The sequence below is a fragment of the Pieris brassicae genome, chromosome 5 (genome assembly GCF_905147105.1).
Source record: "Pieris brassicae chromosome 5, ilPieBrab1.1, whole genome shotgun sequence".
In the NCBI taxonomy this organism is placed as follows: Eukaryota; Metazoa; Arthropoda; class Insecta; order Lepidoptera; family Pieridae; genus Pieris; species Pieris brassicae.
Window position 1 is genome coordinate 9,521,480 of NC_059669.1, and position 27,993 is coordinate 9,549,472.

Sequence of the window (27,993 nt, forward strand, 5' to 3'; positions counted from 1 at the left end):
AGAAAAATTGATAATTTACCTACTTTTATGTTGCACAGCACATCTGTTACACACATCACATTTATTACATTACTTATTGTTCTTGAATATTTAGTAATCTGTGGTAACAGCAACAGCTAAATGTAAATGCAAATGGCGGCGCTTGGCGTGTCTATAACAATTGGCGTCGCTTTAAAAACATGTGAAATATAAGATGATACGTTTCAATGTTGTTTTTGAAATCAAATAAATAAGTGTTATTCAAGGGCGTAATCAAAGTAAGTTCTTACATTTTCAAGCGGATCACTTTGTGATTGATTTCGCGTATTGGTAAGGTTATAATATTTTGATTATAGGGCAGCAGCGATGTCGCTGCCGCCTTACTTATTGGGGCCCAACCCCTGGGCTACCATGATGGCGCAGCAACAGCTGGCGGCGGCGCAACAGGCCGCTTTACAAGCGCACGCTGCCGCTGCTGCAGCTGCTCCGCCGGTCCCTCCGGCTCAACCACCAAAACCTCACCACATTCCTGAGGAGAAGATTAAGGAAAAGGGTGAGTTTACCATAGTCAGTTCCTCATTTAGTATCTAAGTTTTTATATAAATTGAAGAAGTGCCAAATGTTTCAAACATTTCTTTAACACACGACTAATTCTAGTCATTACAATGTATTTTCACGTGAAAGTAAAAAGTAAAGGATATAAACTTTAATGACACACCCCATGAAACAATATTTCACTCTTGAAGAATCAGTTGAAATAATTTCCTGTGGGGTAGATTGCTTGCAATGGATATAATTTTCCTATCTAGTATCACATGGAAAATGCTGTTGTTGCAAACATTATTCATGTGATCTTATATTTAAGATAACAGTTAAATACTTAAGTAGTGAATTTTTTATAATTTCTTACAGCTACAAAATGGCTTCAGCTTCAATCAAAGCGTTTTGCGGAAAAACGCAAATTTGGTTTTGTGGATGCTCAAAAAGAAGATATGCCACCTGAGCACATACGCAAAATCATCAGAGACCATGGTGATATGACAAGTCGTAAATACAGACATGACAAGAGAGTGTATCTTGGAGCATTGAAGTACATGCCACATGCTGTTATGAAATTACTTGAGAACATGCCAATGCCCTGGGAACAAATCAGAGATGTACAAGTTCTATACCACATTACAGGAGCTATAACATTTGTTAATGAAATACCCTGGGTAATTGAGCCTGTATATATTGCTCAATGGGGCACTATGTGGATTATGATGAGGCGTGAAAAAAGAGATCGTCGACACTTCAAAAGAATGAGATTTCCACCGTTTGACGATGAAGAACCTCCATTAGACTATGCTGATAATATCTTGGATGTTGAGCCCCTTGAACCGATCCAGATAGAGTTGGATCCTGAGGAAGATGGGGCAGTAGCGTCATGGTTTTATGACCACAAACCATTATTAGGGACTATACATGTTAATGGATCAACATACAGGAAATGGAATTTGTCATTGCCACAAATGGCAACACTTTACCGTCTTGCAAACCAACTACTGACTGATTTAGTAGATGACAACTATTTTTACTTGTTTGATTCAAAGAGTTTCTTCACTGCAAAAGCCTTAAATATGGCCATACCTGGAGGTCCAAAGTTTGAACCTCTGGTGAAAGATAACTCTGCTGGAGATGAAGATTGGAATGAGTTCAACGATATTAACAAGATCATCATCAGACAGCCAATCAGAACAGAATACAGAATAGCATTCCCATACCTCTATAACAATTTGCCACATTTTGTTCAACTGTCTTGGTAAGTACTATGTAATATTATATTATATTTTCCATTGATTATGGCATAAATTTAAGTATACTATGGAAGTACAATTTTTATTATTTCACTATATAAGAAAACATATGTAAATATGTTTTATGCATTCTTTTCATTTAATATATTTGGCATCTTTTTAGCACCTAGCTAAGCTTTAGAATCCCTACTAAGAAAAATGATTGATACAATACTGTTCTGATATTTTCTAGGTACCACACACCCAACGTTGTGTACATAAAAACAGAAGATCCAGACTTGCCAGCTTTTTACTTTGATCCCCTCATCAATCCAATCTCGCACAGACATTCAGTAAAGTCCTTAGACCCGGTCCCCGAAGAGGAAGACTTTGTTTTACCTGAAGAGGTCTCACCATTCTTACAAGAAACTGCATTGTACACTGACAACACGGCAAATGGTATTGCGCTGCTTTGGGCTCCAAGGCCTTTTAGTATGAGATCAGGTAATACAGATTTAATATTTTTTTTACTGTAATTCGTTTCTAACTTACATACAATTATTTTTGTTCAGTTACTTTCAACGACTCTTTAAATTCATTTAGGTGGTATTGTCTGTTAACATAGTGGATTATATATAGCTTCAATCCGGTTCAAAATTGTTTTTTTTTCAATGTGTAAAAGCTATGTTAACAAAAGACAATACTATGTGCAACAGTACGGACTGGTAAATGAATACATAGCTTCAATCTGGTTAAAAAGTGTTTTCTTTCATTTAGGTCGTTGTCGTCGGGCCATTGACGTGCCTCTTGTTAAGACTTGGTACAAGGAGCACTGCCCTCCGGGTCAGCCTGTCAAAGTGCGAGTCTCGTATCAAAAGTTGCTTAAGTACTATGTGCTCAATGCACTCAAACATCGCCCGCCCAAACCGCAGAAAAAGAGGTAATTGGAAGTTCTATTATCCTACAGAGGTGGTTAAGTTTTTTATGAAGTTATTAACTAGCTTAGTATGGCTATGTATACCAACAAATCTTCACAGATTTTAAGAATCTGTTTGTTTGTTTAAGACTAGCAGATATATACTATATAAGTCTAGCAACAATAATTGTGGATTATTATTATTATTTTCTTTCAATAGGATTATTTAGATGTATAGTTTATGTACACCTTTAATTTAACATCGCAATTGCATCAAAACGAGCGGTACCGGAAAATATCAGCTATTGATTAATGTTCCACTTCCTACACACTCCTTAACTAGGTGACTGTACACATACACACCTTAAAAATAAAAACAATTGCACAAAACTTATTCATTCTCTAGGTACTTATTCCGTTCCTTCAAATCTACCAAATTCTTCCAAACAACAACATTGGATTGGGTAGAGGCTGGTCTCCAAGTGTGTCGTCAAGGATACAACATGTTGAACTTGCTCATCCATCGGAAAAACCTTAATTATCTACATTTGGATTACAACTTTAATTTGAAACCTGTGAAGACACTAACAACTAAGGAGAGGAAGAAGTCTCGTTTCGGAAATGGTAAGAATTATGTTTTTATTAGCAAAAAACAATTTATAGATATGAAAAATGATTTTTATAATTTGAAAGCTGTACTGTTTAGTATTTGAGTTTAGTAATAGTTAAATCAATCAAAGCGAAGTCAATAAAACTTCTGAAATAATTGATACTTATTACCAATTAATAATAATAAATAAATAAATTTACAGTTAATAAAAACTTGTGCTTGTTATGAATTATTAATGAACTTATTAATGAATCATTTTTTTACTTAAGATATAAAATTGTAAACACGGTATCATTGGTAGTTTGTATGCGTTTATAAAATTCAGTGTCATTAAGAAAAATGGTTTAAAATGTGGTTGTAAAAGTAAAATAAAGTAACATTGCAGAAGCATATGTATTCAATTTTTTTTGTATTTGTTCTCAAATCTCTGAAAATGTTATATTCATTTCAATATTGATTTATATCAGGTAAATTCTGACTGTCCAAGTTTCATTAAAATCAGTTCAGTTTAAGATATAGGCATCTATGCATTACCACATATTGTGTAAACTCCATGTGACGTCCCTCGATTTTACCAGCTCGTCTTCCATACAATTATACACTCTACGTAGCTTCACCCACTCTCGATAACGGTAACAATGAATGAGTAATAAAGTACTTTTTAAGTTGCTAAAATTAGTACAAATTTGCGCAGCTGTGTACGTTCTTTTGTCGCTTTATTATCCCAGTCCGCAATAAACTCGATTGTCGGCATCATGCATATGAACTTTCTAAGGAATTCGTTCTTTTGTTTACAAATTAGTAAGGAGTAAAATTAAAATAGGATTATCCATACGTTTTCTTCTCTCCATATAACAGCAATTCTATAACGCCATAAAATGCACAGTCCTACAGGCTACAGCGTCGTTATATAGAGTTTACACTGCATTATATATGATGTGCTATATAATTAACAGATACTTGAAAATAGTTGAATTTTTTAAATTATTTTCATTATTACAGCATTCCATCTTTGTCGAGAAATTCTCCGTCTGACAAAATTAATAGTGGACTCGCACGTCCAATACCGTCTGAATAACGTGGACTCATTCCAACTGGCTGATGGTCTACAGTACATATTTGCTCACGTTGGTCAGCTGACTGGAATGTACAGATACAAGTACAAACTGATGAGGCAGATTAGGATGTGCAAGGACTTGAAGCATCTGATATATTACCGATTTAATACTGTAAGTTTTTATTTAAAATATGCAAACCATATTAATCAGTTGATCTTCCAATGTATACATTTTATATTATAACTAGCTGAACCGGCAAACGTCGTTTTGCCATGTATGTTATTTCCAGGAAACATTTTTTTAGTTCAATAAAAAAAACTTTTTACTACAATGAAAAATAGGGGGTGATCATAGAGGGTTGGCAATTAAGGGTTGTATGTATTTTTGTATACTGTATCATAAAAAAATAAAAACAAAAACATTCTAAAAAATATTTTTATATTTTGAGTGGACACCCCTTATCACTTAAGGGTTTGAAAGAAAGATAAAAGCCAATTCTCAGACTCACTGAATATGCATAAAAAATTCATAAGCATCGGTAGAGCGGTTTCGGAGGAGTATGGGAACGAACATTGTGACAAGAGAATTTTAAATATATATAGAGATTACACATAACACAAATATTTCTGTGTGTGTCATGTAAACACAGTTATGAGCCAACAGTCCAGTTATTCAGAGACAGTCGGTTTATTGTTTCGTCAAAAATCAAAACTTACCCCTCTGGATATATTTGTTTATAATAAAATGTAATTTAAAAAACACAACTCAGCCTATGTCGCTGTGTTCTTTTTATATGTTGGTAATAATTTGATCAACAAAAATAAATATTTTAAATATAATATATATATAATAAAAATACATAATTTTAGTAGTACAAAAAGCTAAACTTTTCTCTAAGGCCGTTTTTAATTATATTTGTAGGGCCCAGTGTCAAAGGGTCCAGGTTGCGGTTTCTGGGCTCCAGGATGGCGTGTGTGGCTGTTCTTCATGAGAGGCATCACTCCGCTGTTGGAGAGATGGCTTGGCAACTTACTGTCCAGGCAATTCGAAGGAAGACACTCCAAAGGTAACCTAGTATACCTATAAATTTATTTAGTAATATTGTTATTTAAAATTTATTATTAATTCCTTCATTATTTGTACATAAAATAGATATAATATTATGTACATAAAGTATATAATATTATAAATATTTGTATTTTTGCATAAATAATTAACTCTTATTCCTATTTATTGGCAATATATAAAAAGGAAACAAATTTTAATTGCCAGTAAGTAAGCTCCTAACTGTGTTTTGGGAGCGTTCCAGTATTACGTAACGAATTTTGTAAAGCGTTACGATGCGGGGCGGGGTTTGAATTACGCATTATTGTTATTATTATATTCCACTTTCCAGTACTTTACACCACATAATGGTAAGTTTATAAATCTTTTTTTTTAAATGGACGCATTTTTTTGACTAGGTGTTGCTAAAACGGTGACGAAACAGCGTGTGGAATCTCACTTCGACCTGGAATTGCGTGCGTCTGTCATGCACGATATCGTGGATATGATGCCAGAAGGAATCAAGCAGAATAAGGCGAGGACAATATTGCAGCATCTGTCCGAAGCCTGGAGGTGCTGGAAGGCGAATATCCCTTGGAAGGTAAGGCCTATATAAGACTTCCCTTACTTTTCCATACATATATAATATATTTTATCAATATAGTATGGCATAACTTAACAGTACGCTTTAATACTCCACCTTCCTGGTTTTGTAAAGCGAAATGATGTAACCAGAAATTAGAAATTCCGGATTTAACATCCGGAATTTCTAGATTCAATTCTATTCGAAGCAATAATTCTTTAAGTAAGCACAGAAAATAAACTTCATGTATTTAAAATAAAAGTCTTGTTATTTCATTTATATTTATTATTAGAACTTTTTGATCGTTCGTTTACGTTTTTTAATCTACTCAATCTAACAGGTTCCAGGTCTTCCGACGCCAATAGAAAACATGATTCTCCGATACGTTAAAATGAAGGCGGATTGGTGGACGAATACAGCTCATTACAATCGGGAAAGAATCCGTCGAGGAGCCACCGTAGACAAGACCGTGTGCAAGAAGAATTTGGGAAGACTGACGAGGCTGTATCTAAAGGCTGAACAGGAGAGACAGCATAATTATTTGAAGGTGAGCTTAATATAAATGAACAGCCAGCAGGATTTTAAAAAATCAAAGCTATTTGAATATCAAGTTGTTATGGCGAAAATCCGACTAAAAGAACTACAAAGTTATCGGGATTTATCGTTTGCTATAATATAATTATTACACTAAATGGTTTTTGTTAATCAAAAATATTTTTGTTTTATTCTTGAATATTTTTAAGTGATAACTTATGGGAGGTCAAACCGCTTCGTTACGTAACACGTTATGCCGGCAGTCTATCTAGCTTCCCTTTCTCACGCATAATCACGCGTTGGGCAGGCTCCCCTTTCACTCTAACCCTCGGCGTATATCAAATACCCGCTTTTCCCTCTCTTTACTCAGTGTTGTACGTTGTGTTTATATATGGATATTACCAATTATAAATGAATAATTGGTAATCTGGATGATACAACTGTATTTCTTGGAATCACCATGGATTCAAACCTTCAGTGGTCTTATTTTATTATTAATTAACGGATTGGCGAAGAGACTTCTTTTCTTCTGCAGCTTACGCGGTTAAAAAAAATCGCTCAGTAACTGATGTCGATACATCTAGACTTGTTTATTTCAGTAACTTTCACAGCTTAATGACTTATGGCTTACTATTGTTGAGTCATGCTGCTGATGTCGAAACTATTTTCATACTGTAGGAGAGGGCTATTCGTGCAATCTATAATTTAAAATGTGGGGAATCTCTGAGAGATAAATTCAAGGAAATTAATATACTTACCTTTCCCTCGCAATATATTTATGAAAATATTATGTATGTATACAAAAATAGTGATAAGTTTACTAGAATAGAACATACGCACAATGTTAATACTCGGAACAAACGCAGGCCGCAATTTCCCCGTACTAGACTATCTAGACTAAAGTTAGTAATTCTTTTTTGGGAAAAGGGATACTCTTCTTTAATAAAATTCCAGAGGCTCTCTGCCTTCTATGCCGATGAGTAAGGATGTCTACCTATTCAAATTTAATAACGTTGAATAAGTGATACTTGTATCTTATGTTCCAAATTAAACATATTTTAGTTTTTGTACTGTGCGTTAAACATTTACTGTTGACAGTGTACATATTAAAATATTGTATCTAAGTATAAAATATATTTCATAATCAATAAAAGATTTTATGAATACATTATCTTTCCTAATATTATCATCTTAATATATATACAATTTCAGTAATAAGCTAAGCTTTTCTCAATTCAAACAATTTTAAATATGTGGTTCAACTTAGATTACTTTAAGTTTTTTTTTCTGTCGGGGGTCCCGAGACGCACTTGTTTTATTTTGTTTAAAGTAAGACTGAGATTATACATCTACAGTATTGTAAGTTCCTGCGTTATTGTATCCCAGGTGTTTGATAATTTTAGGCCGTCTTCTCTATTGAAATTGGGGTGTTTCTTTTTATTTCAATGGCTCCGCGTACCAATCTTGGGAAGAATATTTTTTCGGTCGCAAGTACTTTCGGTTGGTCAAAGCGTATGTAGTGATTACGCCTATCTAGTGTGTGTTCACAGACTGCTGATTTTGTATGTCGTCTATGTCTTATGTCCGCAATGTGTTCTTTGATTCTGCTGGACATATTGCGTTTAGTAATCCAGTTTATATATACCTGCATCTTGCAACGGGGTGTTACTTTTGATTGAGTCGTCAGTCACCGTGACCACGCACGCTGTAAAGCACGCGAAACGTCGGAAAAATTTAAATTTAAAATTATGTAAATAATTATAAGTTTATAATAATAATACATAGCTTCAATCCGTTTAAAAAGTGTTTTCTTAAATAAATACGAATTAAAAAATACATATATACAGGGTGTCTCATTCCAGGATTTAACTTTAGTAAAATAATAAAAAGTCAACCGTTGCGTATATATTGTTTTAATTAATACAAAATCCAAGCTCACTAATGCGGATATTATTTACGAAAAATAACGTCATCGAGATGACTTCCACCACGGCGTATGCACTCCTGCCAACGTAGACGCATATTTGCTATTACGGGTTGCAGCATTTCTGTTGTAATCGAAGTCACTTCTTCCTCGATTTTTGTCTTCAACTGCATCTCATAGGCGTCTCGACAAAAACTCGACTTTTTAAATAGCCCCAGAGAAAGAAATCCGCTGATGTTAAATCTGGGGACCTAGGTGGCCAGGCTATGTCCCCAAACCTGCTTACGACTTTACCAGGAAATAAAGCCCTGACCCTGCTCATCGACACCCTAGCAGTATGAGCGGTAGCCCCATCTTGTTGAAACCACGTTTCCTCATCAGGCCCGTTATTTTCTTGGAGTTCCGGCACAACAAAATTGTTTAACATCGCTACGTAACGATCGCTAGTAACAGTTACTGCGGTGCCGCGATTATCTTCAAAAAAATAGGGTCCGATTATTCGTGTCGCAGACATCGCGCACCAAACGGTTACCTTAGGACTGTGTAATTGCTTCTGATGCTTTTGCTGTGGGTTGCTCGGCGACCAGTAGCGACAATTCTGTCGATTGACGTAGCCTTCGAGGTGACAATGGGCTTCATCACTGAAGAAAACCTTATCCAGGTCATTTTCCGGTCCAAAATTCTCTAACATTTGTTCACAGTAAGTTTTTCGCATTGTGAGGTCTTCAGGTTTGATTTTTTGGACTATTTGAATTTTGTATGGATGGAATTTAAGGTCTAATCACAAAATTCGGTGAATGCTGGAGTGATGAATATTCAACGATGCCGCAAGTTTTCTGACGGAGCGCCGCGGGTCATTCCGTACAGCAGCGGCGGTGCGGTCAATGGTTTCAGCTGATCTTACGGGTTTATTCTGTCGACGATTTGCTTCGTTGATTGTTGAACCAGTTAGCCTGAACTTCTCTGTCCACAACTTGATTAGTTGAATACTTGGTGCGTCGCTTAATCGACGAATTTGGAACCGCTAACAAAACGCGCGCCTCGCTTGAGTAAACGAATTGGCGCTTTTAAAATACTCTTCTATCGCGAACGCGCGGTGTGCTCCTGACTACTGCGGCATGGCGACTAACCAATCCGCGTTCCCCCGCTATTGAATTACGCCCCCGTCCCTGCCCTAGCTTGTTTCGAAATTTAAATATTTTACTTTAAAATATGAAGTTTTACGTGAGACACCCTGTATGTATGTATTTTTATTCTGCTTATTTCAGGACGGTCCCTACATCTCTCCCGAAGAAGCCGTAGCAATATACACAACGACAGTCCATTGGCTCGAATCTCGTCGATTTGCGCCCATCCCCTTCCCGCCCCTATCATACAAACACGACACAAAACTGCTCATTTTGGCCTTAGAAAGGCTGAAAGAGGCGTACAGTGTCAAGTCCAGGCTGAATCAGAGCCAAAGGGAGGAATTGGGATTGATAGAACAGGCCTATGACAACCCGCACGAAGCATTGTCGAGAATCAAGAGACATTTGCTTACACAAAGAACGTTTAGAGAGGTGAGTTATATTTTGTTAAAACATAATAACATTTTACAGTTATTATTAATTGTTATTACAACTAAACTGTCTAAATTTTATTATAGTTTTTGTACAATACGTATTGTTTTTAACCAATATAATGGATATTTTAAAGAACGACCTTAAGTTAGGTTCGAATTTCCGCCTCTTTCTCTGATAAAGTACTTCCCAGTTATGCGTTGTTGGAGACCAGTTTCAGAATAGTTTTTGTAATCCATTTTAGTGCAAAAAAGAAGGAAATGAAGTCGTTGTTAATTGATCGTTTTTTTCTAAATCAATTTTTTTTTTTGACGTTAAATTTTTATCCTTATGTATGTATGTATGTATTTAAAAAAAACTAAAAAACATGACAACTCAATTTTTTTAAGTCGATTTACCAACATTGTATTATGTGTATGTGTATTATGTAAAGAAACATAATAGTTAGGTTAGTAATTATTATGATGCCTTAAGAAAAAATACCAAATGGAATGAAATGATGAATCGCGTAGGGGTCCTGAATCCAGAGAGGCCCTGTGCTCTGGAGACGGTCGTGAGACCAAGTCCTTGCTGATCGCATTGAGACAAGGCCGCGCTCGTCTGATAACACGCTATCTGATCATTCCATATTACAACTATGTATTTCCTTAAAAGTTAATGATATGGAACTGCATAACAAAATATATTTTTTATAGGTTGGTATAGAATTCATGGATCTATACTCGCATTTAGTCCCGGTGTATGATGTGGAACCCTTGGAGAAGATCACAGACGCATATTTAGACCAATATCTGTGGTATGAAGCGGACAAACGAAGGTTGCTGCCGCCATGGGTGAAACCGGCTGACACAGAGCCTTCGCCGCTACTCGTCTATAAGTGGTGTCAAGGTATAAATCACTATATTTTAACGATGTGTTACCTTCTATCTTTTTAATGATGAAATAGTTTTTATTTTGCATTTAATGTATATTTCTTTTTTATTGACGTTCATAAGTTCACATTGTGTAACCTATATCAATAAATGATTTTTGACTTTGACTTTAGTTGTTGAATATTTTTTGCTTTTTGAAAAAAAATATAGTCTTTATAAACCAAATTGAAGCTTAAATTCGTTCGTTACTAAATTGAATAACGTTTCTTAGAGAAAATTCTTTTTACCGTCAAAAGTCTGATAGTATGTTTTTAAGTTTCTAGACACAAATTATTTTGACATTTTTAACTTAGTTTCTTAAATATAAATTAACTTTTGGATTTTTATTCAGGTATTAACAATCTCCAAGATGTATGGGAAGTAGGTGAAGGAGAATGCAATGTACTTCTGGAGTCCCGCTTTGAAAAACTCTATGAAAAGATCGATCTGACCCTTCTCAATAGATTGCTTCGGTTGATAGTCGACCACAATATTGCTGATTATATGACTGCTAAGAATAACGTCGTTATCAATTATAAGGTAATTTTTTTACCTGTGATAAGTGTTTACCGCAATCCAGTTTTGAAAAGTGAAAACTTTTCAATATCATTTTTTCTTCCGTTTAATTTTTTTTGTTACTGTACACGTTTATAAAAATTTGTCTAGGGCGAGTGATTGAATATTGAATGAAGTGATGAATGGCGTAGGGGTCCTGAATCCAGAGACTCCCTGTGCTCTGGGGACGATCGTGAGGCCGAGTCCTTGCTGATCGCATTGAGACAAGGCCGCGCTCGTCTGATAACACGCTGTCTGATCATTCAATTACAAAATAAAATATACTATAATTATTATAAGTTTTATCTTCACTATTTCGAACTTTTTGTCCAGTTATTTTGTGTGCCTATTTAATGAAACGAGTATTTTGAAGTAATTAGTGTTAATAACAATAACAATGGCCGAAAAAATAATAGGTACACAGAGTAATCATAGTGATCTAGACAACTAAACAATGATACATTCTATAATGACTAACAGTGCTAATAATCTACAAAAAGATAAGAATTGTCTCGGATAATTCAAAATGACAAAACTTTTTTCTTAAGATTCCCTCTTAAGCAGAGGAATCTGACATTGAAATGACTTGTCTTTGTCACCCTCCTTTTTCTTCATTCACTAGAAATTCATTAACGATTCTGATTTTTTTATTATTTGGAGAAAGTAAAAAGCCTTTGTGGCTTTTAATTGTGAAACCCAACAATAATCTATTTGCGTTTGTTTTATATTATAATGATTACTTTTTACCACAGGACATGAATCACACAAACTCATATGGTATCATCCGTGGTCTGCAATTCGCATCATTCATAGTCCAATACTATGGTCTAGTGCTAGATCTGCTAGTCCTAGGTCTCCAAAGGGCTAGTGAAATGGCCGGACCTCCGCAACTGCCGAATGACTTCCTGGCTTATCAAGACCGTCCTGTGGAGTCAGCTCATCCAATTAGACTGTATTGCAGATACGTCGATCGGATTCATATATTCTTTAGGTGAGTTATTAATACTAATATTTTAATTCTTATACTGTATTTACTAGTCTTTCAAATTCGCAGTAACATTTTTGACATTTACTATTTGACAAGGGTTCAAAAATCATTTCAGAATATGCATTAGTTTTTCAATTTAAATTCATTTATTCATATGGGTAACACAATCTACACTTATGAACGTCAAAATAGAAATAAATATAAAATGCTTATAGTTTTACATTTACTGCCAGTTCTCAAATCAAGTAAAGTGCGTAGAACGGAAGAGAAGAACCGACAATAAACTTTCTGCCACTCTTTTTAATCGCCATGTTATTGTTTTACAAAGTTTTTAGTGTCTATTAGACAATATGATATACACAATTATGTTTTTTTATTATTTTGTTAAGTACTGGATTTAAAAACTCATAAAAATACTTAGAATTGCAACGCTGTCTAAACAAGATGGCGGTGCGACGCCATCTTTAAACAAGGCAGTATGGCGTACTTGTAAACAAACGTCAAGTATGTAGTGCGTGACATATTATTTACAAATTCACTAAGTCATCGTCTAATAATGGGAGCGTTTTGTATCACACCCAAAAATCTATATTTTTTATCAAATAATTTTTGTTATACTTAAATATTGAAATATATATTTATGTTTTTTATTTCTGACGACTGCACTTGCGTAGGTGTTGTTGCAATGACATATAAAATATTCCTTTCTCATATAGAGTATAAAATGCAATAGATAGAGAGTATATTCGTACATTTATGTAAATACAGTAAATTATATATTTTTAAACTACTCAAATGTCGAATAGGTAATAATTATATATAGGAAAATATTTATATAGCTTTTTGAATTAAATTTTTGTTCAACAAAATATATCAAACTTTTTTATCGTCATTTTTTATTACAAGTTACATGGTCATATTTATTTTATTATAGATTCTCGGCTGAAGAGGCCCGGGATCTCATTCAAAGATACCTAACAGAGCATCCGGATCCGAATAATGAAAACATCGTTGGGTACAATAATAAGAAGTGCTGGCCCAGGGATGCTCGGATGAGGCTCATGAAACATGACGTTAATTTGTAAGTATATACCTTTAATTAAATATTAATACACACACCATACTATATGATCTTTAAGAGTAATAATCTTTTATATTTAATTTATGAAGGTTTATTTAAAATATTAGCAAGTCCCATGTTTACGACACTTCAAAGTAAAATTATGTTTGTACTATTTATCAAGTATTTGTACTATCAAGAAATTCCTATTAAAATTTATCAAACTGCCGTGACAACTTTCGAGCTCTATATTTGGAAAAACGATACCCATTTTACTTTAGGAATTTTGCGGCCGCCGAACTGAGAAACCGATTACGTCAGAAAAAAAAATCGCATCATGAGGTCCCATTCGTTCAGGCCCTACGATATGCCACATACAGACATATACACGGCAAGCTTTTAACGGGGATTAATAAGAAGCTAATTATGTAATCAAATTTATTTATTTATTATAGGGGTCGAGCGGTATTTTGGGATATCAAGAACCGTTTACCTCGTTCCGTGACAACGATTCAATGGGAGAACAGCTTCGTCTCAGTTTATTCGAAAGACAATCCCAATTTGCTATTCAACATGGCCGGCTTTGAGTGTAGGATACTGCCTAAAGTAAGTACAATAATATGATTAAAATTGTCATACAATATTGTAACTTTATGATTTATTTTTACTAATTTTCTGTTTAATAATAATGTATCTTTCCGTTTTCTAAGAAAAAATACATTTCAAAATCGTAGAACGATTTAATTACGGTAATTATAATGATGAACTTAGGGATGTATCGATGCGCTTTTTTGCCGATTCTCTTATAGAAATATCGTCGATACCGAAACCAAGCTTATTTAATTAAATTAAGCTTATTAATTAAAATATATCAAGTTTGGTTAAAGTTTTTAATTTTTATTAAAAAAATAAGGCACAAACTTTGAATAAGATTAATGGTTTGGTTATTGTAATCACGCAATTTTTGGAGATTCTTGACACACACACACACAGTTTTAGGGTATCTGCGGCGTCTAACACGTTTTTGGAATTGAATTTCAGTGCCGCAGTCAGAACGAGGAACTGTCCCACCGTGACGGTGTGTGGAACTTGCAAAACGAAGTGACGAAAGAGCGAACGGCGCAATGTTATTTGCGTGTTGACGACGAATCCTTAGCGAGATTCCACAACAGAGTCAGGCAGATTCTGATGGCCTCAGGTTCCACCACGTTCACCAAAATTGTTAACAAATGGAACACCGCGCTTATAGGTTTGTTACTTTTATTAATATTATTACTAAATATAAATTACTCTGATTTACTTTAAGTGACTTTTAATTATTTTGTAGTGAAGACAATTTAAAGTTATAAAAAAAATAAATACAAAAATATATAACACAATTTAAAACAAAGAACTTATAAAATGCACTTCACTGATCTGTTTTTCTCGTGTATGTGCGTTATGTTATGGGAACAAAACATTTAAAATTCCAACAGCCGTGACCATGAGCCATGTCTTCTAGAAAGAACTCTTAGTCACGTGATCAAGCGTAAGATAATATCGTATCCATAAATTTTCATTGGCCGTTAATATCGTGTGGTGTATTTTTATCTCAGCTCTCTGGGCTTGATAGTCAATTTCTAATATTAGGTATACCTAGTTGACTTAAGTCATATGTCCCCCAGGTGGGGCAGATTTATACTAACTTGGTAACAATAAAACCTTAAAACTTGATTTCGACGACAATCCCATCAAACCTTGCGTTGTTCTGTAACATATTTATTTTTTAGGTCTGATGACGTACTTCCGCGAAGCCGTTGTAAACACTCAAGAGTTACTCGATCTGTTAGTAAAATGTGAAAACAAGATTCAAACGCGTATCAAGATCGGTCTCAACTCCAAAATGCCCTCACGTTTCCCGCCCGTTGTTTTTTACACGCCCAAAGAGCTTGGCGGTTTGGGAATGTTGTCTATGGGTCACGTACTTATACCACAGGTAATATATTTACAGCTATGCATTGTTTCTTTTTGTTTTTGTGTTTGCTATAATTTCAGAAGGTTTAGGATAAAATCTGACTTAAATCTATTTTATGGCTTATTTTACAAGATTTCAAAGACCATTTTATTCAGATTATTTATTAGTGACTATAGAACCAGATTGTTATTTTTTGTTCACTGAAGTATTCAGTTTTTAAATCTCAAATTAAACAATTTTAAGAACCCAAAACTATTATGCAATATGGCAGGTGGCGTCTCTTGTACACACGACTATCAATAATGATAATTAGTAATCACCGTTATTCACAAAAACTTAATCCGTGAATACACTTTTTCACTAGTCCTTTTGTCTCTCTTCTATACACAGGACTGAAAACATCAGTGCTTTACTTAAATATAAATTATTACTTATAGTCTGACCTTCGCTGGTCGAAACAAACAGACGTCGGTATCACTCACTTCCGTTCGGGAATGTCTCACGATGAAGACCAGCTGATTCCCAACTTGTACCGATACATTCAGCCGTGGGAGGCAGAATTCGTGGACTCACAGCGTGTATGGGCCGAGTATGCTCTGAAGAGACAGGAGGCGAACGCGCAAAACCGGTAATATTTAGTTTTTTTGTTTTTGTATCAAGTAGAAGTTAGGTATTAAGTTTTGGTGATTAAGTTTTTCATAGTGGCGACATTGTATGTCCTTAGTTTTAATATTTTATATGACGGTAACCTAAAATTACTTCATACAAAAAGTTGTTCAAAGAAATATATAGCAATGTTTAATCATACGGGTTACTAATACCATTTACTTAAGCTATTTAATATCTCTGTCGACTACATAGTCGGGGAATTATCTAGAATTATATTTAAAAAAAACCTTAAAGTACTGTTTCGATTTTGTCAGATATTATTATGAATGAAATGATGAATCGCGTAGGGGTCCTGAATCCAGAGACTCCCTGTGCTCTGGGGACGATCGTGAGGCCGAGTCCTTGCTGATCGCATTGAGACAAGGCCGCGCTCGTCTGATAACACGCTGTCTGATCATTCAATACACTTAAAAAATTATTTTGATATCTTCTGTTGCATTTTCTACCGTAATTATAGATCGCTTAATTAGAAGAAATAATTATGAATTCCCTATAATCTTACTCTAATACATTGAGTGTAAACAACACTCAGTTGCTTTTTATAGTAGTAACTAGGGATACTTTTTATTTATATATTTAAATTATTTAGTTTCCTATAAATTTATACTTTTAGACGTCTAACCCTCGAAGATTTAGAAGATTCATGGGACAGAGGTATTCCACGTATCAACACGCTTTTCCAAAAGGACAGACACACGCTCGCGTACGACAAGGGCTGGCGTATACGTACTGAATTCAAACAATACCAGGTAATCCTTAATCTATGTACCACCATCAGTTTTATAACCAATAAGCATAGCTATCATTAAGCCATTGCAATATTAAGTTATTTTTATTTTTGAATCTATTTATTTTATTTATTTTTATTTATTTATTGTTGTATAAGTGTTCTTAATATAAAGGTAGTTGATGTGGTGGAAACACAAACTGTGCACAGTTTTTCTATCCACCAGGACGTCGAACATAATTAAATCATTAACACACATATATATATACTAAGGCCAGTGACATATAAACTGTAAATTTATAACAATCAAACCATTCAAACGATTTAAAATTGCACGTAAAACGTCATAAACAAATCTAAACACTGACGCGCCATATTTAGCCGATGCAGGAAACCTGTTCTTGTCGAGAATTCTTATTCACATACAGGATGAGTTCCTATATTCGAATATATATATATTTTAATGACGTATATGGCATAATTTATGTTATGCATAATTTATAATTGTTTGACTTATGTAGTATTTTTTTAATTTAAATTTAATATTGTTTCTTGTTATATTCGTAAGAAGTGTAGCTGGTATCGAGTTTATTAAATTTGGAATAATGTAATCTAATGTTTTTTTCCCATATAAATTATTGTATTTGGGTAATAGAAATTCGTTTTTTAATTTTCTACGTGTTGAGTAGTGATAGTGAGTTTTAATTGTTTTGAGATAATTTTCTGTAAAGTAGTTTTCATTTAATAATCCTAGTTGTACTTTCTCGTGTATAGGTATAATTTTGAAAAATGCAAATAGCTTTCTGTAGTCCGCTTTATATTGTGATTTTAATTTTAAGGGAGCAATTGTTTTTAAAATACGTATTTGTATTGCAAATATTTGATTTAGATAAGTTTTGCATGTTCTCCCATAGCTTGTAAGTCCATATGTTATAATGGATTCGGCTAGTGCTTTGTATAATAGTAGCAGAGTTTTAAGTGGTATTTTATTTTTTATTAAAGTGAATTTGGCAAGTATCGCTCTTAGCCTATCACAGACAGAATTAATGTGCATTTTCCAGGACATTCGGTCATCTATTGTAAGCCCCAGGTACTTATGGTTATGAACTAATTCTAAAGCGTTGCAGTTGCAGCTATTGGGGTACGAGTTATAAGAATGTGCACATGTGTGGTTGTGTAAGATTAAGATGGGTGTACGTGAATTTAGATTGTGACTGGATCGGATATGCATGAACTTTGTTTTGTTAGGATTTAGTACAAGTCCTACGTCGTGGGACCATTTAGCCAATGTATCGAAATCAGATTGTAGCTTTGTTTCTGCTTCTTGGATGTTAGGCCCTGCAGCTACTAGGCATGTATCATCTGCAAATTGGAATATCTGACAATACTTTATTATGTTAGGTAATGTGTTAACATAGGTAAGGTAGTGTAAAGGCCCAATGACTGAGCCCTGAGCCGTACCTTCTGTAATAGATATTGGAAAACTTTCTTCGTTGCACACTTTAACACGATAAGTTCTGTCTTGCAGATAGTTTTCACACCACTTGAGTAGGTTTCCTCGTACTCCGCAGTCATTTAAGTTCTGCAGGATTACGCTGTGCTTTAATGTGTCGAATGCCTTACTGTAGTCAATAAACACTACTAGAACATGATCTTTTTTATTTAAATGTTTATAAATGTGGTCTGTGAATGCGGATAGCAATTGTGTGGTATTTTTATTTGGTTGGAATCCATATTGTTTGTTAGAAAGAATATTGTGTTTTTTATAATAATTTTGAATTTGTCCACATATGTATTTTTCTATTATTTTGTTAATTGTTGGCAATATAGTTATTGGACGATAATTATTATAGATTTTTTTGCTACCATTTTTGTATATTGGTCGAACTATGCCTGTTTTTAGTAAGTTAGGATATTTTCCAGTATAAATGCTCGTATTAATAAGGTTAGCTATGACTACGTTGATTTTATTACATAATGTTTTAATATCCATAACTCGTATTTTATCTGCACCTGGAGACTTTCTGTCGTTTAATGATTTAATTATCTTTGCAACTGATTTAGGGTCTGCTGACTGAAATCTCATACTAGTATTTTCTGTATGCTGGTAGGAGCTTTTATCTAACAGTGGATTTAAACAGTTGGTTGCTATATTACTAATACTATTGTGGAAGGAAGTTGCAAAATTATTTGCAATATCTTTACATGTAATATTTTGGTTTGCAAATGCGTTTTGTATAGCTACGTCCATGGATGTTTTAATTTTTCCTGTTAGTTGGTTTAATATGTCCCATAGATTTTTTAGATTATTTTTATTAGCTTCTATATTGATTCTAATTGTTTTATTTTTAGTTTTATTTATTAATTTATTGACATAATTTCTGGTTTTATTATATTTTTGTTTGAGTATTAAGTTGTTTGGATCTTTTATATATTGAGTAAAAAGTTTATCTCTGTACTGACATCCTTTAATAATTCTATTATTAATCCAATGGTTACTATTTCGAAGAGAGTTAGATTTAAGTTTAACTGTACATTCAGATTTTTTATATGCTTGTGTTAAGTTATTTTGTATGAAGTTATATATACCAATAGGACACTTCATTTCTAATGTCGGCTTCCAATCAATTTGCTCTAGAAGGATCGCTAATTTATTATTGTCAATTAATGTTTTATATGTTGGAACATCCTGTGACTGTGTTTTAGTGCAAGCAAGCACGATCGCTCGATGGTCCGCTAGTTTTGTGCCAACCGTTGCCGTGTATAGGTCGTGTGTTTGGGATCGAGCGTATATGTGGTCTATGCATGATTTTGTAATGGTTCCTTTGTATAGTTCCGCCCTAGTGTAAGTTGTGATCCCACACATAAGGCCTAAACTGTGTAATGTGTTGCAATATTTATGTTTTATAGGAATGTCTAGCTTTAGATTTATATTAACGTCTCCCAATAGATACAAATCAATATTTTTCTGACAGTTGTTCTTAATAATATTATGAAGTTCGTCAATAAACAGGTTCTTGCTTAGGCTAGGTGGGCGGTAAATAGCACAAATTTGAGCAGTGTATTTTGTCTGAGTTGTGATGGTAAAAAGTATATTCTCGAAATGTTGGCTTTTTACAATTTTCATATTAAATTTATGTTTCTTTTTTACATATACTACGATACCTCCACCTTTCCTACCGTTTCTGAGTGCCGAAAACATATGGTATCCATCTAAATTATACAGACAACTGATTTTATCAGAAATGTTTACTTCTGTAAGCACAATAACGTCAACAGCTCCAGCCGCATAAATACACTGCTCAAGACTATCAAAGTATTTTATGATTGACCTTATGTTTATGTGTACACACAATAGATTTAAATGTCTACTGGGAATTTTACTCACAAAATCACTTATGTTTATACAGTCTTCTAATTCACAAATATCACTAGTTAAACTATCCATCTTAATAATAATAATTTATATGCATTTAAATTGGTCAGTTAATTGGCATTCTGTCTTTTTTTTAGCACTTGTATATCCAACACTGATCTTAGGTTTTGTATTTTAGTGTTTTCATCCTTTCTTGCACGCACCATACCGTTTTTAAACCATACGTATTTATATCCTTGTTTATTCTTTAATTCCTGTTTGGCTTCCCATAAAACGCTTTTGTTGTGTTTAGTCATTGCTTCCCTGATGAATACTATTTTGTTATTGTTGGGTTCATAGGGGCAAACATCGGCCACCATAGTTTTAATGGTTTTTGCAGCTTTAATCCACTTTTCTTGGGTTGCTTTATCATTAAGTTTTACTTGTATAATGCCCGGTTGGTCGTTTTTACCTTGGTATCGCATTGTGTTACGGATACTGTCGAAGGGCTGTTTAAGTTTTAATGCTACATTTTCAACTAATTTTCTCACATTCTCTTCACTCGCAGGGGGGACGTTTGCTATTTCTATAAAATTAGAAAGTTTCTCCTGTTCCATCTCATGGAAACGCTGCTCCAATGCACCTACCCTCAATTCCAGATTGTTGTTTTTGTGTATTAGTTCCGTGTTTTTTCTTTCTAAAACTTTTATGGTGTTTTTAAAAGCATCAATACAACCTAATACTTCGTCCAGCTTCGTACTGTGAAATTGCAGAGATTGGTTGAATTCGTTTATTTCCTTCTTTATAGTTTTTTCTACTTCCTTTGAAATTTTCTGTATTAGCCCCTTAGTGTCCATAGGTATATCCTCCTCTGCATCCTCTGTTAGATACAAAGAGGAGTTTCGCTTCGGGGATTCTTGTTGACATTCCATACAGGTCCAGTCCAAGCTTGGGGCCGCCTTTAATGCGGTTATCTGTTTGTTGGTAAGACCACTACATCTGGTATTTAGGTGTACCATTTTTTCACATCGGGCACATTCACATCCAGGCAAAGATTTAGAAAAAGGTTTATTACATTGGTCACACTTAGACATGATTAGATTGTCTTAAAAAGATCGTGTTAGATTATACGCGTGTCACTCGCACGGCTGCGCTTCGACGACTGAGTCAAATATAATATCTAGAAGTCAAATATAATATAATACTTTGTAATGCAGGTATTGAAGCAAAATCCATTCTGGTGGACGCATCAGCGTCACGATGGTAAATTATGGAATCTGAACAACTACCGGACAGATATGATTCAAGCCCTTGGTGGAGTTGAAGGAATTCTGGAACACACATTATTCAAGGGAACATACTTCCCTACGTGGGAAGGTTTGTTCTGGTAAGCATTTTTATCTGTTAAATTTTTAAACGCCGATTACGCATTCACGAGCCTACATTCATGGTTACCGCGTAACATGCTAAAATATATCTTGTAACATTTTTTTTTAAATTTGCACACAACCATGAGACAAAAGCTTTTAAGTAGCTTTTTCTTTTTTACAAGGGGCTTTTGCCCCTTTTCTTAAATTCCCGGTCAGAATTTAGTATTATAGCTTTGTTTTCCTAATGAAAAAAATAATAATTCATTTTTATAGGGAAAAGGCCTCTGGATTCGAGGAATCCATGAAATACAAGAAGCTGACCAACGCCCAACGTTCCGGTTTGAACCAGATTCCGAATCGTCGTTTCACACTTTGGTGGTCGCCGACTATTAACCGTGCCAACGTGTACGTCGGTTTCCAGGTAAAAATTCACGATCTTTATAGTTATTAATTGTTGATCAATACTCATTATTTAGATCATAATGATGTACTAGAATCCCAAGAAGGCAAAATTATAAAGATAAAAATATAACTTTTAAATATATATGTTTTTATATAATATGATATATAAAAAAATATATTGTATTAAAATAAATAATGTTTTTCTGGCTCAGGGCTCACTGGATCATACATACAAAATAATAAAATAACTATTTATTGAATTGTAACGAAAAATGTACATCATTTCAGGTGCAACTGGATTTAACTGGTATTTTCATGCATGGAAAGATCCCAACTTTGAAGATATCGCTCATCCAGATATTCAGAGCTCACTTGTGGCAGAAGGTTCACGAATCTATTGTCATGGACTTGTGTCAGGTAATATTCCTAATAATATAATTGTTCAAAACATTTTAGTGAATGAGTCTTCACTAAATATCTTAATATATTCTTCTATTATAAAGTGATGTTACAAATATAACTAGTTGAATAAAACATATGTAAGTTAATTATTTACAAATTATTATTGATAAAAATTATTTCTCTACGTATTTTATTTACTACGTTAATATACTATCAGGTGTTCGATCAAGAACTAGATGCTTTGGAAATAGAGACAGTACAAAAGGAAACCATTCACCCGAGGAAATCATATAAGATGAACTCATCCTGTGCTGACATACTTCTGTTCTCTGCATACAAGTGGAATGTATCGAGGCCATCGCTTCTAGCAGATACCAAGTAAGTTAAATATTTTAGAATGGATTTATAATTAAGTTTTTGCCCTAAAATGAAATAACCAATAAAGTGACATATTTTAACTGTAGTTAAATAGATCTATCTGTTCTATAAACATTTTGGATGTGATAAAGTTTGGTATTGTGTTGTTAAATCATCTTAATTTAGTTATTGACACTTCATTGCACTAAATATAAATATATAATAAAAGTAATTAACTAAATAGACAAAATATACGTCGTGCGACCCCAATGAATAAATACGAAGAAGCATAGCCTTTAAAATTAGAAGGTTATTAATATAACTGGTTTTAGGGACACAATGGACAACACAACAACTCAAAAGTACTGGTTGGACATACAACTCCGTTGGGGTGATTACGACTCCCACGACATTGAGCGTTACGCACGAGCCAAGTTCCTCGACTACACTACGGATAACATGTCAATTTATCCCTCACCTACTGGTCTGCTAATTGCCATTGATTTGGCCTATAATCTCCACAGGTGAGAAAGCTTTTGCATATATAAAAATTTTGTTTGTTAAAAATCTCTCATCTCAACGTTGTTATAAGTGTATGCATATCTGTTGTATATATTTTTTAAATCATTACAGTGCATATGGCAACTGGTTCCCCGGCTGCAAGCCCCTCATACAACAGGCCATGGCGAAGATAATGAAAGCAAATCCCGCTCTTTATGTGCTAAGGGAGAGAATAAGGAAAGCTCTGCAGTTATACTCTTCAGAGCCAACGGAGCCATACCTCTCCAGTCAGAACTATGGAGAGCTGTTCTCTAACCAAATTATTTGGTAAGCAATAAATTAAATACCAGATTAGAACGGGCTATATTTCACAACTAAGTGGAACTAGACAGAGGGTAAATTGGCAACGTTTTCCTTTACAAGATATTATTATTATTAAAAGAATTTTTTTCTCTTTATTAATTATCTGTAAATCTGTTTGTTATATTAATCCTGTTTATTTTGTTGTTAATGCGAGAATTACACTCGCGTAAACTAAAGATATGTGGTGTATGAAGGATTTTATTTTTGCAATCTTAAAACAAATTAAAAACACAAGGACTTACTAGGAATGTTAGAACCATTTAAAAAAATCATTAATTATTTTTGTTTATTTGACATACACACAGATGCAGTGAGAATATTAATTATCACACCGTAATTCAATCCACTAAATCCAACTTAACAGAAACAAAAGATTACTTACTACATTTAAACTGATTTATCAATAACTACGAAAGTAAAAGTATCTTATATTCTATTTATTTATATTTTTATTAATAGGTTCGTGGATGACACAAATGTATACCGTGTGACCATTCACAAGACTTTCGAAGGCAACCTGACCACGAAACCAATAAACGGCGCCATCTTCATCTTCAACCCGCGCACGGGACAGCTCTTCCTCAAGATTATTCACACTAGTGTATGGGCTGGACAAAAACGTCTCGGACAGGTTAATTATTAAAATTAATATAAATATATATATATATATATATATATGTATATTCATATAAAAGTTTATACACTTGCCCCCTAAATATATTATTTTAATTATTGACTTTTCATACAGCTCGCTAAATGGAAGACTGCTGAAGAAGTAGCTGCTTTGATTCGTTCCCTACCCGTTGAAGAACAACCTAAACAGATCATTGTCACAAGAAAGGGAATGTTGGATCCACTCGAGGTAATTAAGAAAAAAAAATTTACATTTGAATTTAACGCATATGAGATATTTCATTACTTGTCACTGAAATTTAGATTTTAACATATGCGAGTTCGCGATTCTAAATCCTACTCTAAGAAGTAATTTATTTATTAATTAAAGCAAATAAAACAACATCGTTTTTAACTACAATTAACATTACACATTTCCAATTATATATATTTTTAAATAATAAACTACCTTTCCCTCAACAGGTCCACTTGCTTGATTTCCCCAACATTGTGATAAAGGGTTCCGAGCTCCAACTACCATTCCAAGCGTGTCTAAAAGTGGAGAAATTCGGTGATCTCATCCTCAAAGCCACTGAACCGCAAATGGTCTTGTTCAACTTGTATGACGATTGGCTTAAGACGATATCTTCTTACACTGTGAGTATCTTTAGTTCTTCTAAGTCTACTCGCCAATTTTTATCAGGAGCTTATAATTATATCCACGTACATATGACAACAGGGCGTGGTAATCAGTTTGGTTACTGAATTTGGTGTTTGGTGAAAATAAAGAAAAAATGTCAAAGCAGATTTATTAACAACTATCAAAAAATATTAATAACTAATTTAAAAAAAATGTATTAATAAAGAATTCTAATAATAAACAATGCAATTTGATCAATGTTTAAGAATATATGTATGTAAGTATGGGTTTATAAAAATTGTTATCAAATTACGTTAAAATGACTGATTTATTTAAGATTTTCTATTAATTCTTCAGGCCTTCAGTCGTCTCATCCTCATCCTACGAGCGTTGCACGTAAACACTGAACGTACAAAAGTCCTCCTAAAACCAGACAAAACAACGCTGACGGAGCCTCATCACATTTGGCCTACGCTTTCTGACGATGACTGGATCAAGGTGGAAGTTCAGCTCAAAGACCTTATTCTGGCCGATTATGGAAAGAAAAACAAGTGAGTAGAATTTTAGCAATAAGCTGTGTAACAAACTTTAATAAAATTTTCTGTGAAGGGCAAATTATAATGCATTCAATTGAATAATTAAAGACGAGAAATTTTTGTTTATTGTGTATATATCTGATCTATGTAGATTAATAGATTTTTATATTTACTCATAGTTTATACTAGGTTGTCTCTAACAATGAAAAGTAGAGTTTCATCTATATTTTATTATTTTTGCTATTTATTATAAGATATTTAAATAAATCCCAATTGTGTAAACTATCCTTCCCTATTCAATTATTTCAGCGTTAATGTGGCATCGCTCACCCAATCGGAGATCCGTGACATCATTCTCGGTATGGAGATATCGGCGCCCTCTGCCCAACGGCAACAGATAGCAGAGATAGAGAAGCAGAGCAAGGAGCAGAGTCAGCTCACTGCCACTACCACACGCACGGTTAATAAGCACGGAGATGAGATCATAACTTCTACCACCAGCAACTACGAGTCGCAGACCTTCAGGTAATGATTATCTTTACTTCATTTCGATCAAATGCAGAAATACGCTAGTCAAAATATATTAACTTAACCATTGTGTATAGTCGCAGCATATGTTCGTTTTTATATCAAACAAAATGTATTATTTGATCAGATGAAAAATTTATATCGTTCTTTAACTAGTGCTTAATTTTATTTATAATGTTATTATCATTTAAAGTTGTATTTTAACCATACTAAGAAAATATTGATTATTTAAACCTGCTATATGACTCATGAGTAAACCACTTTAAAACCCTATTTTTAAAAATTATAAGTTTATTTTACACTTACAACTTGTGCTTAAAAGTATGATCCATATGCATGGAAATAGTTTTCGCATTTGTTAACATGGTCTTACTGGATGGAATTTACATGGATTGAAATACTTATAGTTGAATAAACCTATGCATGTGAAGTTGGATAATTCTAACATATATATTAAACCTGCCTTTTTTAGTTCGAAGACGGAATGGCGTGTGCGTGCGATATCGGCTACAAACCTGCATCTACGTACAAACCATATCTACGTGAGCTCTGATGACATTAAGGAAAGTGGTTACACTTACATCTTACCAAAGAACCTGCTTAAAAAATTCGTCACTATCTCCGATTTGAGAGCTCAGGTAACACAAAAATATATTATGTTAATTACTCATTGCCTTTCGGCTGCTGTTCACCGTTAGTTTCGTATCTTTATTTATGGGGAAAATAAGTGTAGGATATGAATTCGTAAGCGACAGAATGAATGTATGGACTGTAAATTTTTTGTCATATCCTAAAATTAGCCAAAGGTTGCAATAATAATTTTATTTTCAGATCGCCTGCTATCTCTATGGTACATCTCCCCCCGATAATCCACAAGTACGCGAAGTCCACTGTGCGGTACTTCCACCGCAATGGGGTACTCACCAGACGGTGCATCTTCCTAAACACTTGCCCAAACATCCGGCGCTTGCGCACTTACAACCATTGGGATGGATGCATACACAACCTAACGAATTGCCACAGTTGTCGCCACAGGTAAGATAAGATTAACTTGCTTGATAAAAAGTATTTATAGAAAATGCTTAATTATAAGAAACTTGAGACTGTAAATCCCTGATAAATGTAATATATAATTTTTTAGGACATAACAGCACACGCCAAGGTAATGGCTGACAATCAAACGTGGGACGGTGAGAAGACCATCATAATCACGTGTTCGTTTACACCTGGATCGTGTTCGCTAACAGCGTATAAATTGACACCTAGCGGATACGAATGGGGGGTCAAGAATACTGACAGGGGAAATAACCCCAAAGGTTATTTGCCAAGTCATTATGAAAAAGTTCAAATGTTGCTGTCGGACAGATTCCTCGGATACTTCATGGTGCCATCACAAGGCAGTTGGAATTATAACTTCATGGGTAAGAAAGAAACTATAGAAACACCTTATTCTGATTATTGTTTATTCACTAAGTGATATTTATATGGATGTTTTTCTTCAATTTTCAACTTCGGTTCAGTTAATTAGCTTTATTTATGTACTTGATACTAAACAATTTAAATTATTCAAGGAATAAAACTGACTTTATTTATTCAGGTGTCCGTCACGATCCCAACATGAAATACGGCGTACAACTTGGCAATCCACGTGAATTCTATCACGAAGTACACCGACCGGCTCATTTTATGAACTTCGCGGCGATGGAAGATGCCACTGCACCGACAATAGCGGCTGATAGGGAGGACCACTATGCTTAAATACCAGTTTTCTGTGGTTTTTTTTTAAATATGCAAATTGAAAACTGTAAATATAAGATATAAACTTTACAATAAATAACGTTTTTTTTTAAATTTTATACTGTTAATACTTCTTCCTTCCTACACCCATCTCATCTAACTCTTGAACTGGTTTTTTTCTTATGTACAGCGAAGTTTAAACCTAAAGGGCTCACAGTATTGAATTAGAGTAATAAGAATTCTATAGGGACCTTGCTGTGAAGTCATGGACTTATACTACTTAGTAATGTTATGTAAATATTGTACTTTAAAAGATTTTGCTTTAGAGTGGTAGATGTGCGGCG

At 34.1% G+C, this 27,993-nt stretch overlaps 2 protein-coding genes across 2 annotated transcripts; one reads left to right on the forward strand and one right to left on the reverse strand.

The window, feature by feature from the left end:
• The first annotated feature begins 109 nt into the window (after positions 1–109).
• Positions 110–27,743, forward strand: LOC123710033 (pre-mRNA-processing-splicing factor 8). Its single transcript, XM_045661697.1, has 35 exons — positions 110–257; positions 336–532; positions 892–1,780; positions 2,008–2,258; positions 2,532–2,694; positions 3,077–3,294; positions 4,283–4,509; positions 5,260–5,404; positions 5,802–5,983; positions 6,306–6,512; positions 9,692–9,982; positions 10,678–10,870; positions 11,246–11,433; positions 12,201–12,439; positions 13,371–13,517; positions 13,952–14,102; positions 14,538–14,745; positions 15,266–15,471; positions 15,888–16,078; positions 16,733–16,868; positions 21,419–21,588; positions 21,845–21,992; positions 22,262–22,390; positions 22,593–22,753; positions 23,065–23,256; positions 23,366–23,560; positions 24,056–24,227; positions 24,345–24,458; positions 24,692–24,865; positions 25,206–25,399; positions 25,694–25,909; positions 26,385–26,550; positions 26,744–26,947; positions 27,054–27,333; positions 27,510–27,743. The coding sequence occupies exons 2-35, from the start codon at positions 346–348 to the stop codon at positions 27,668–27,670; spliced, it is 7,095 nt and encodes a 2,364-aa protein (XP_045517653.1). The 5' UTR covers positions 110–257; positions 336–345; the 3' UTR covers positions 27,671–27,743.
• LOC123710035 lies at positions 17,750–21,341 on the reverse strand. Its single transcript, XM_045661698.1, has one exon. It carries the CDS (start codon positions 21,293–21,295, stop codon positions 20,333–20,335), a length of 963 nt encoding a protein of 320 aa, XP_045517654.1. The 5' UTR covers positions 21,296–21,341; the 3' UTR covers positions 17,750–20,332.
• Positions 27,744–27,993: the final 250 nt, after the last annotated feature.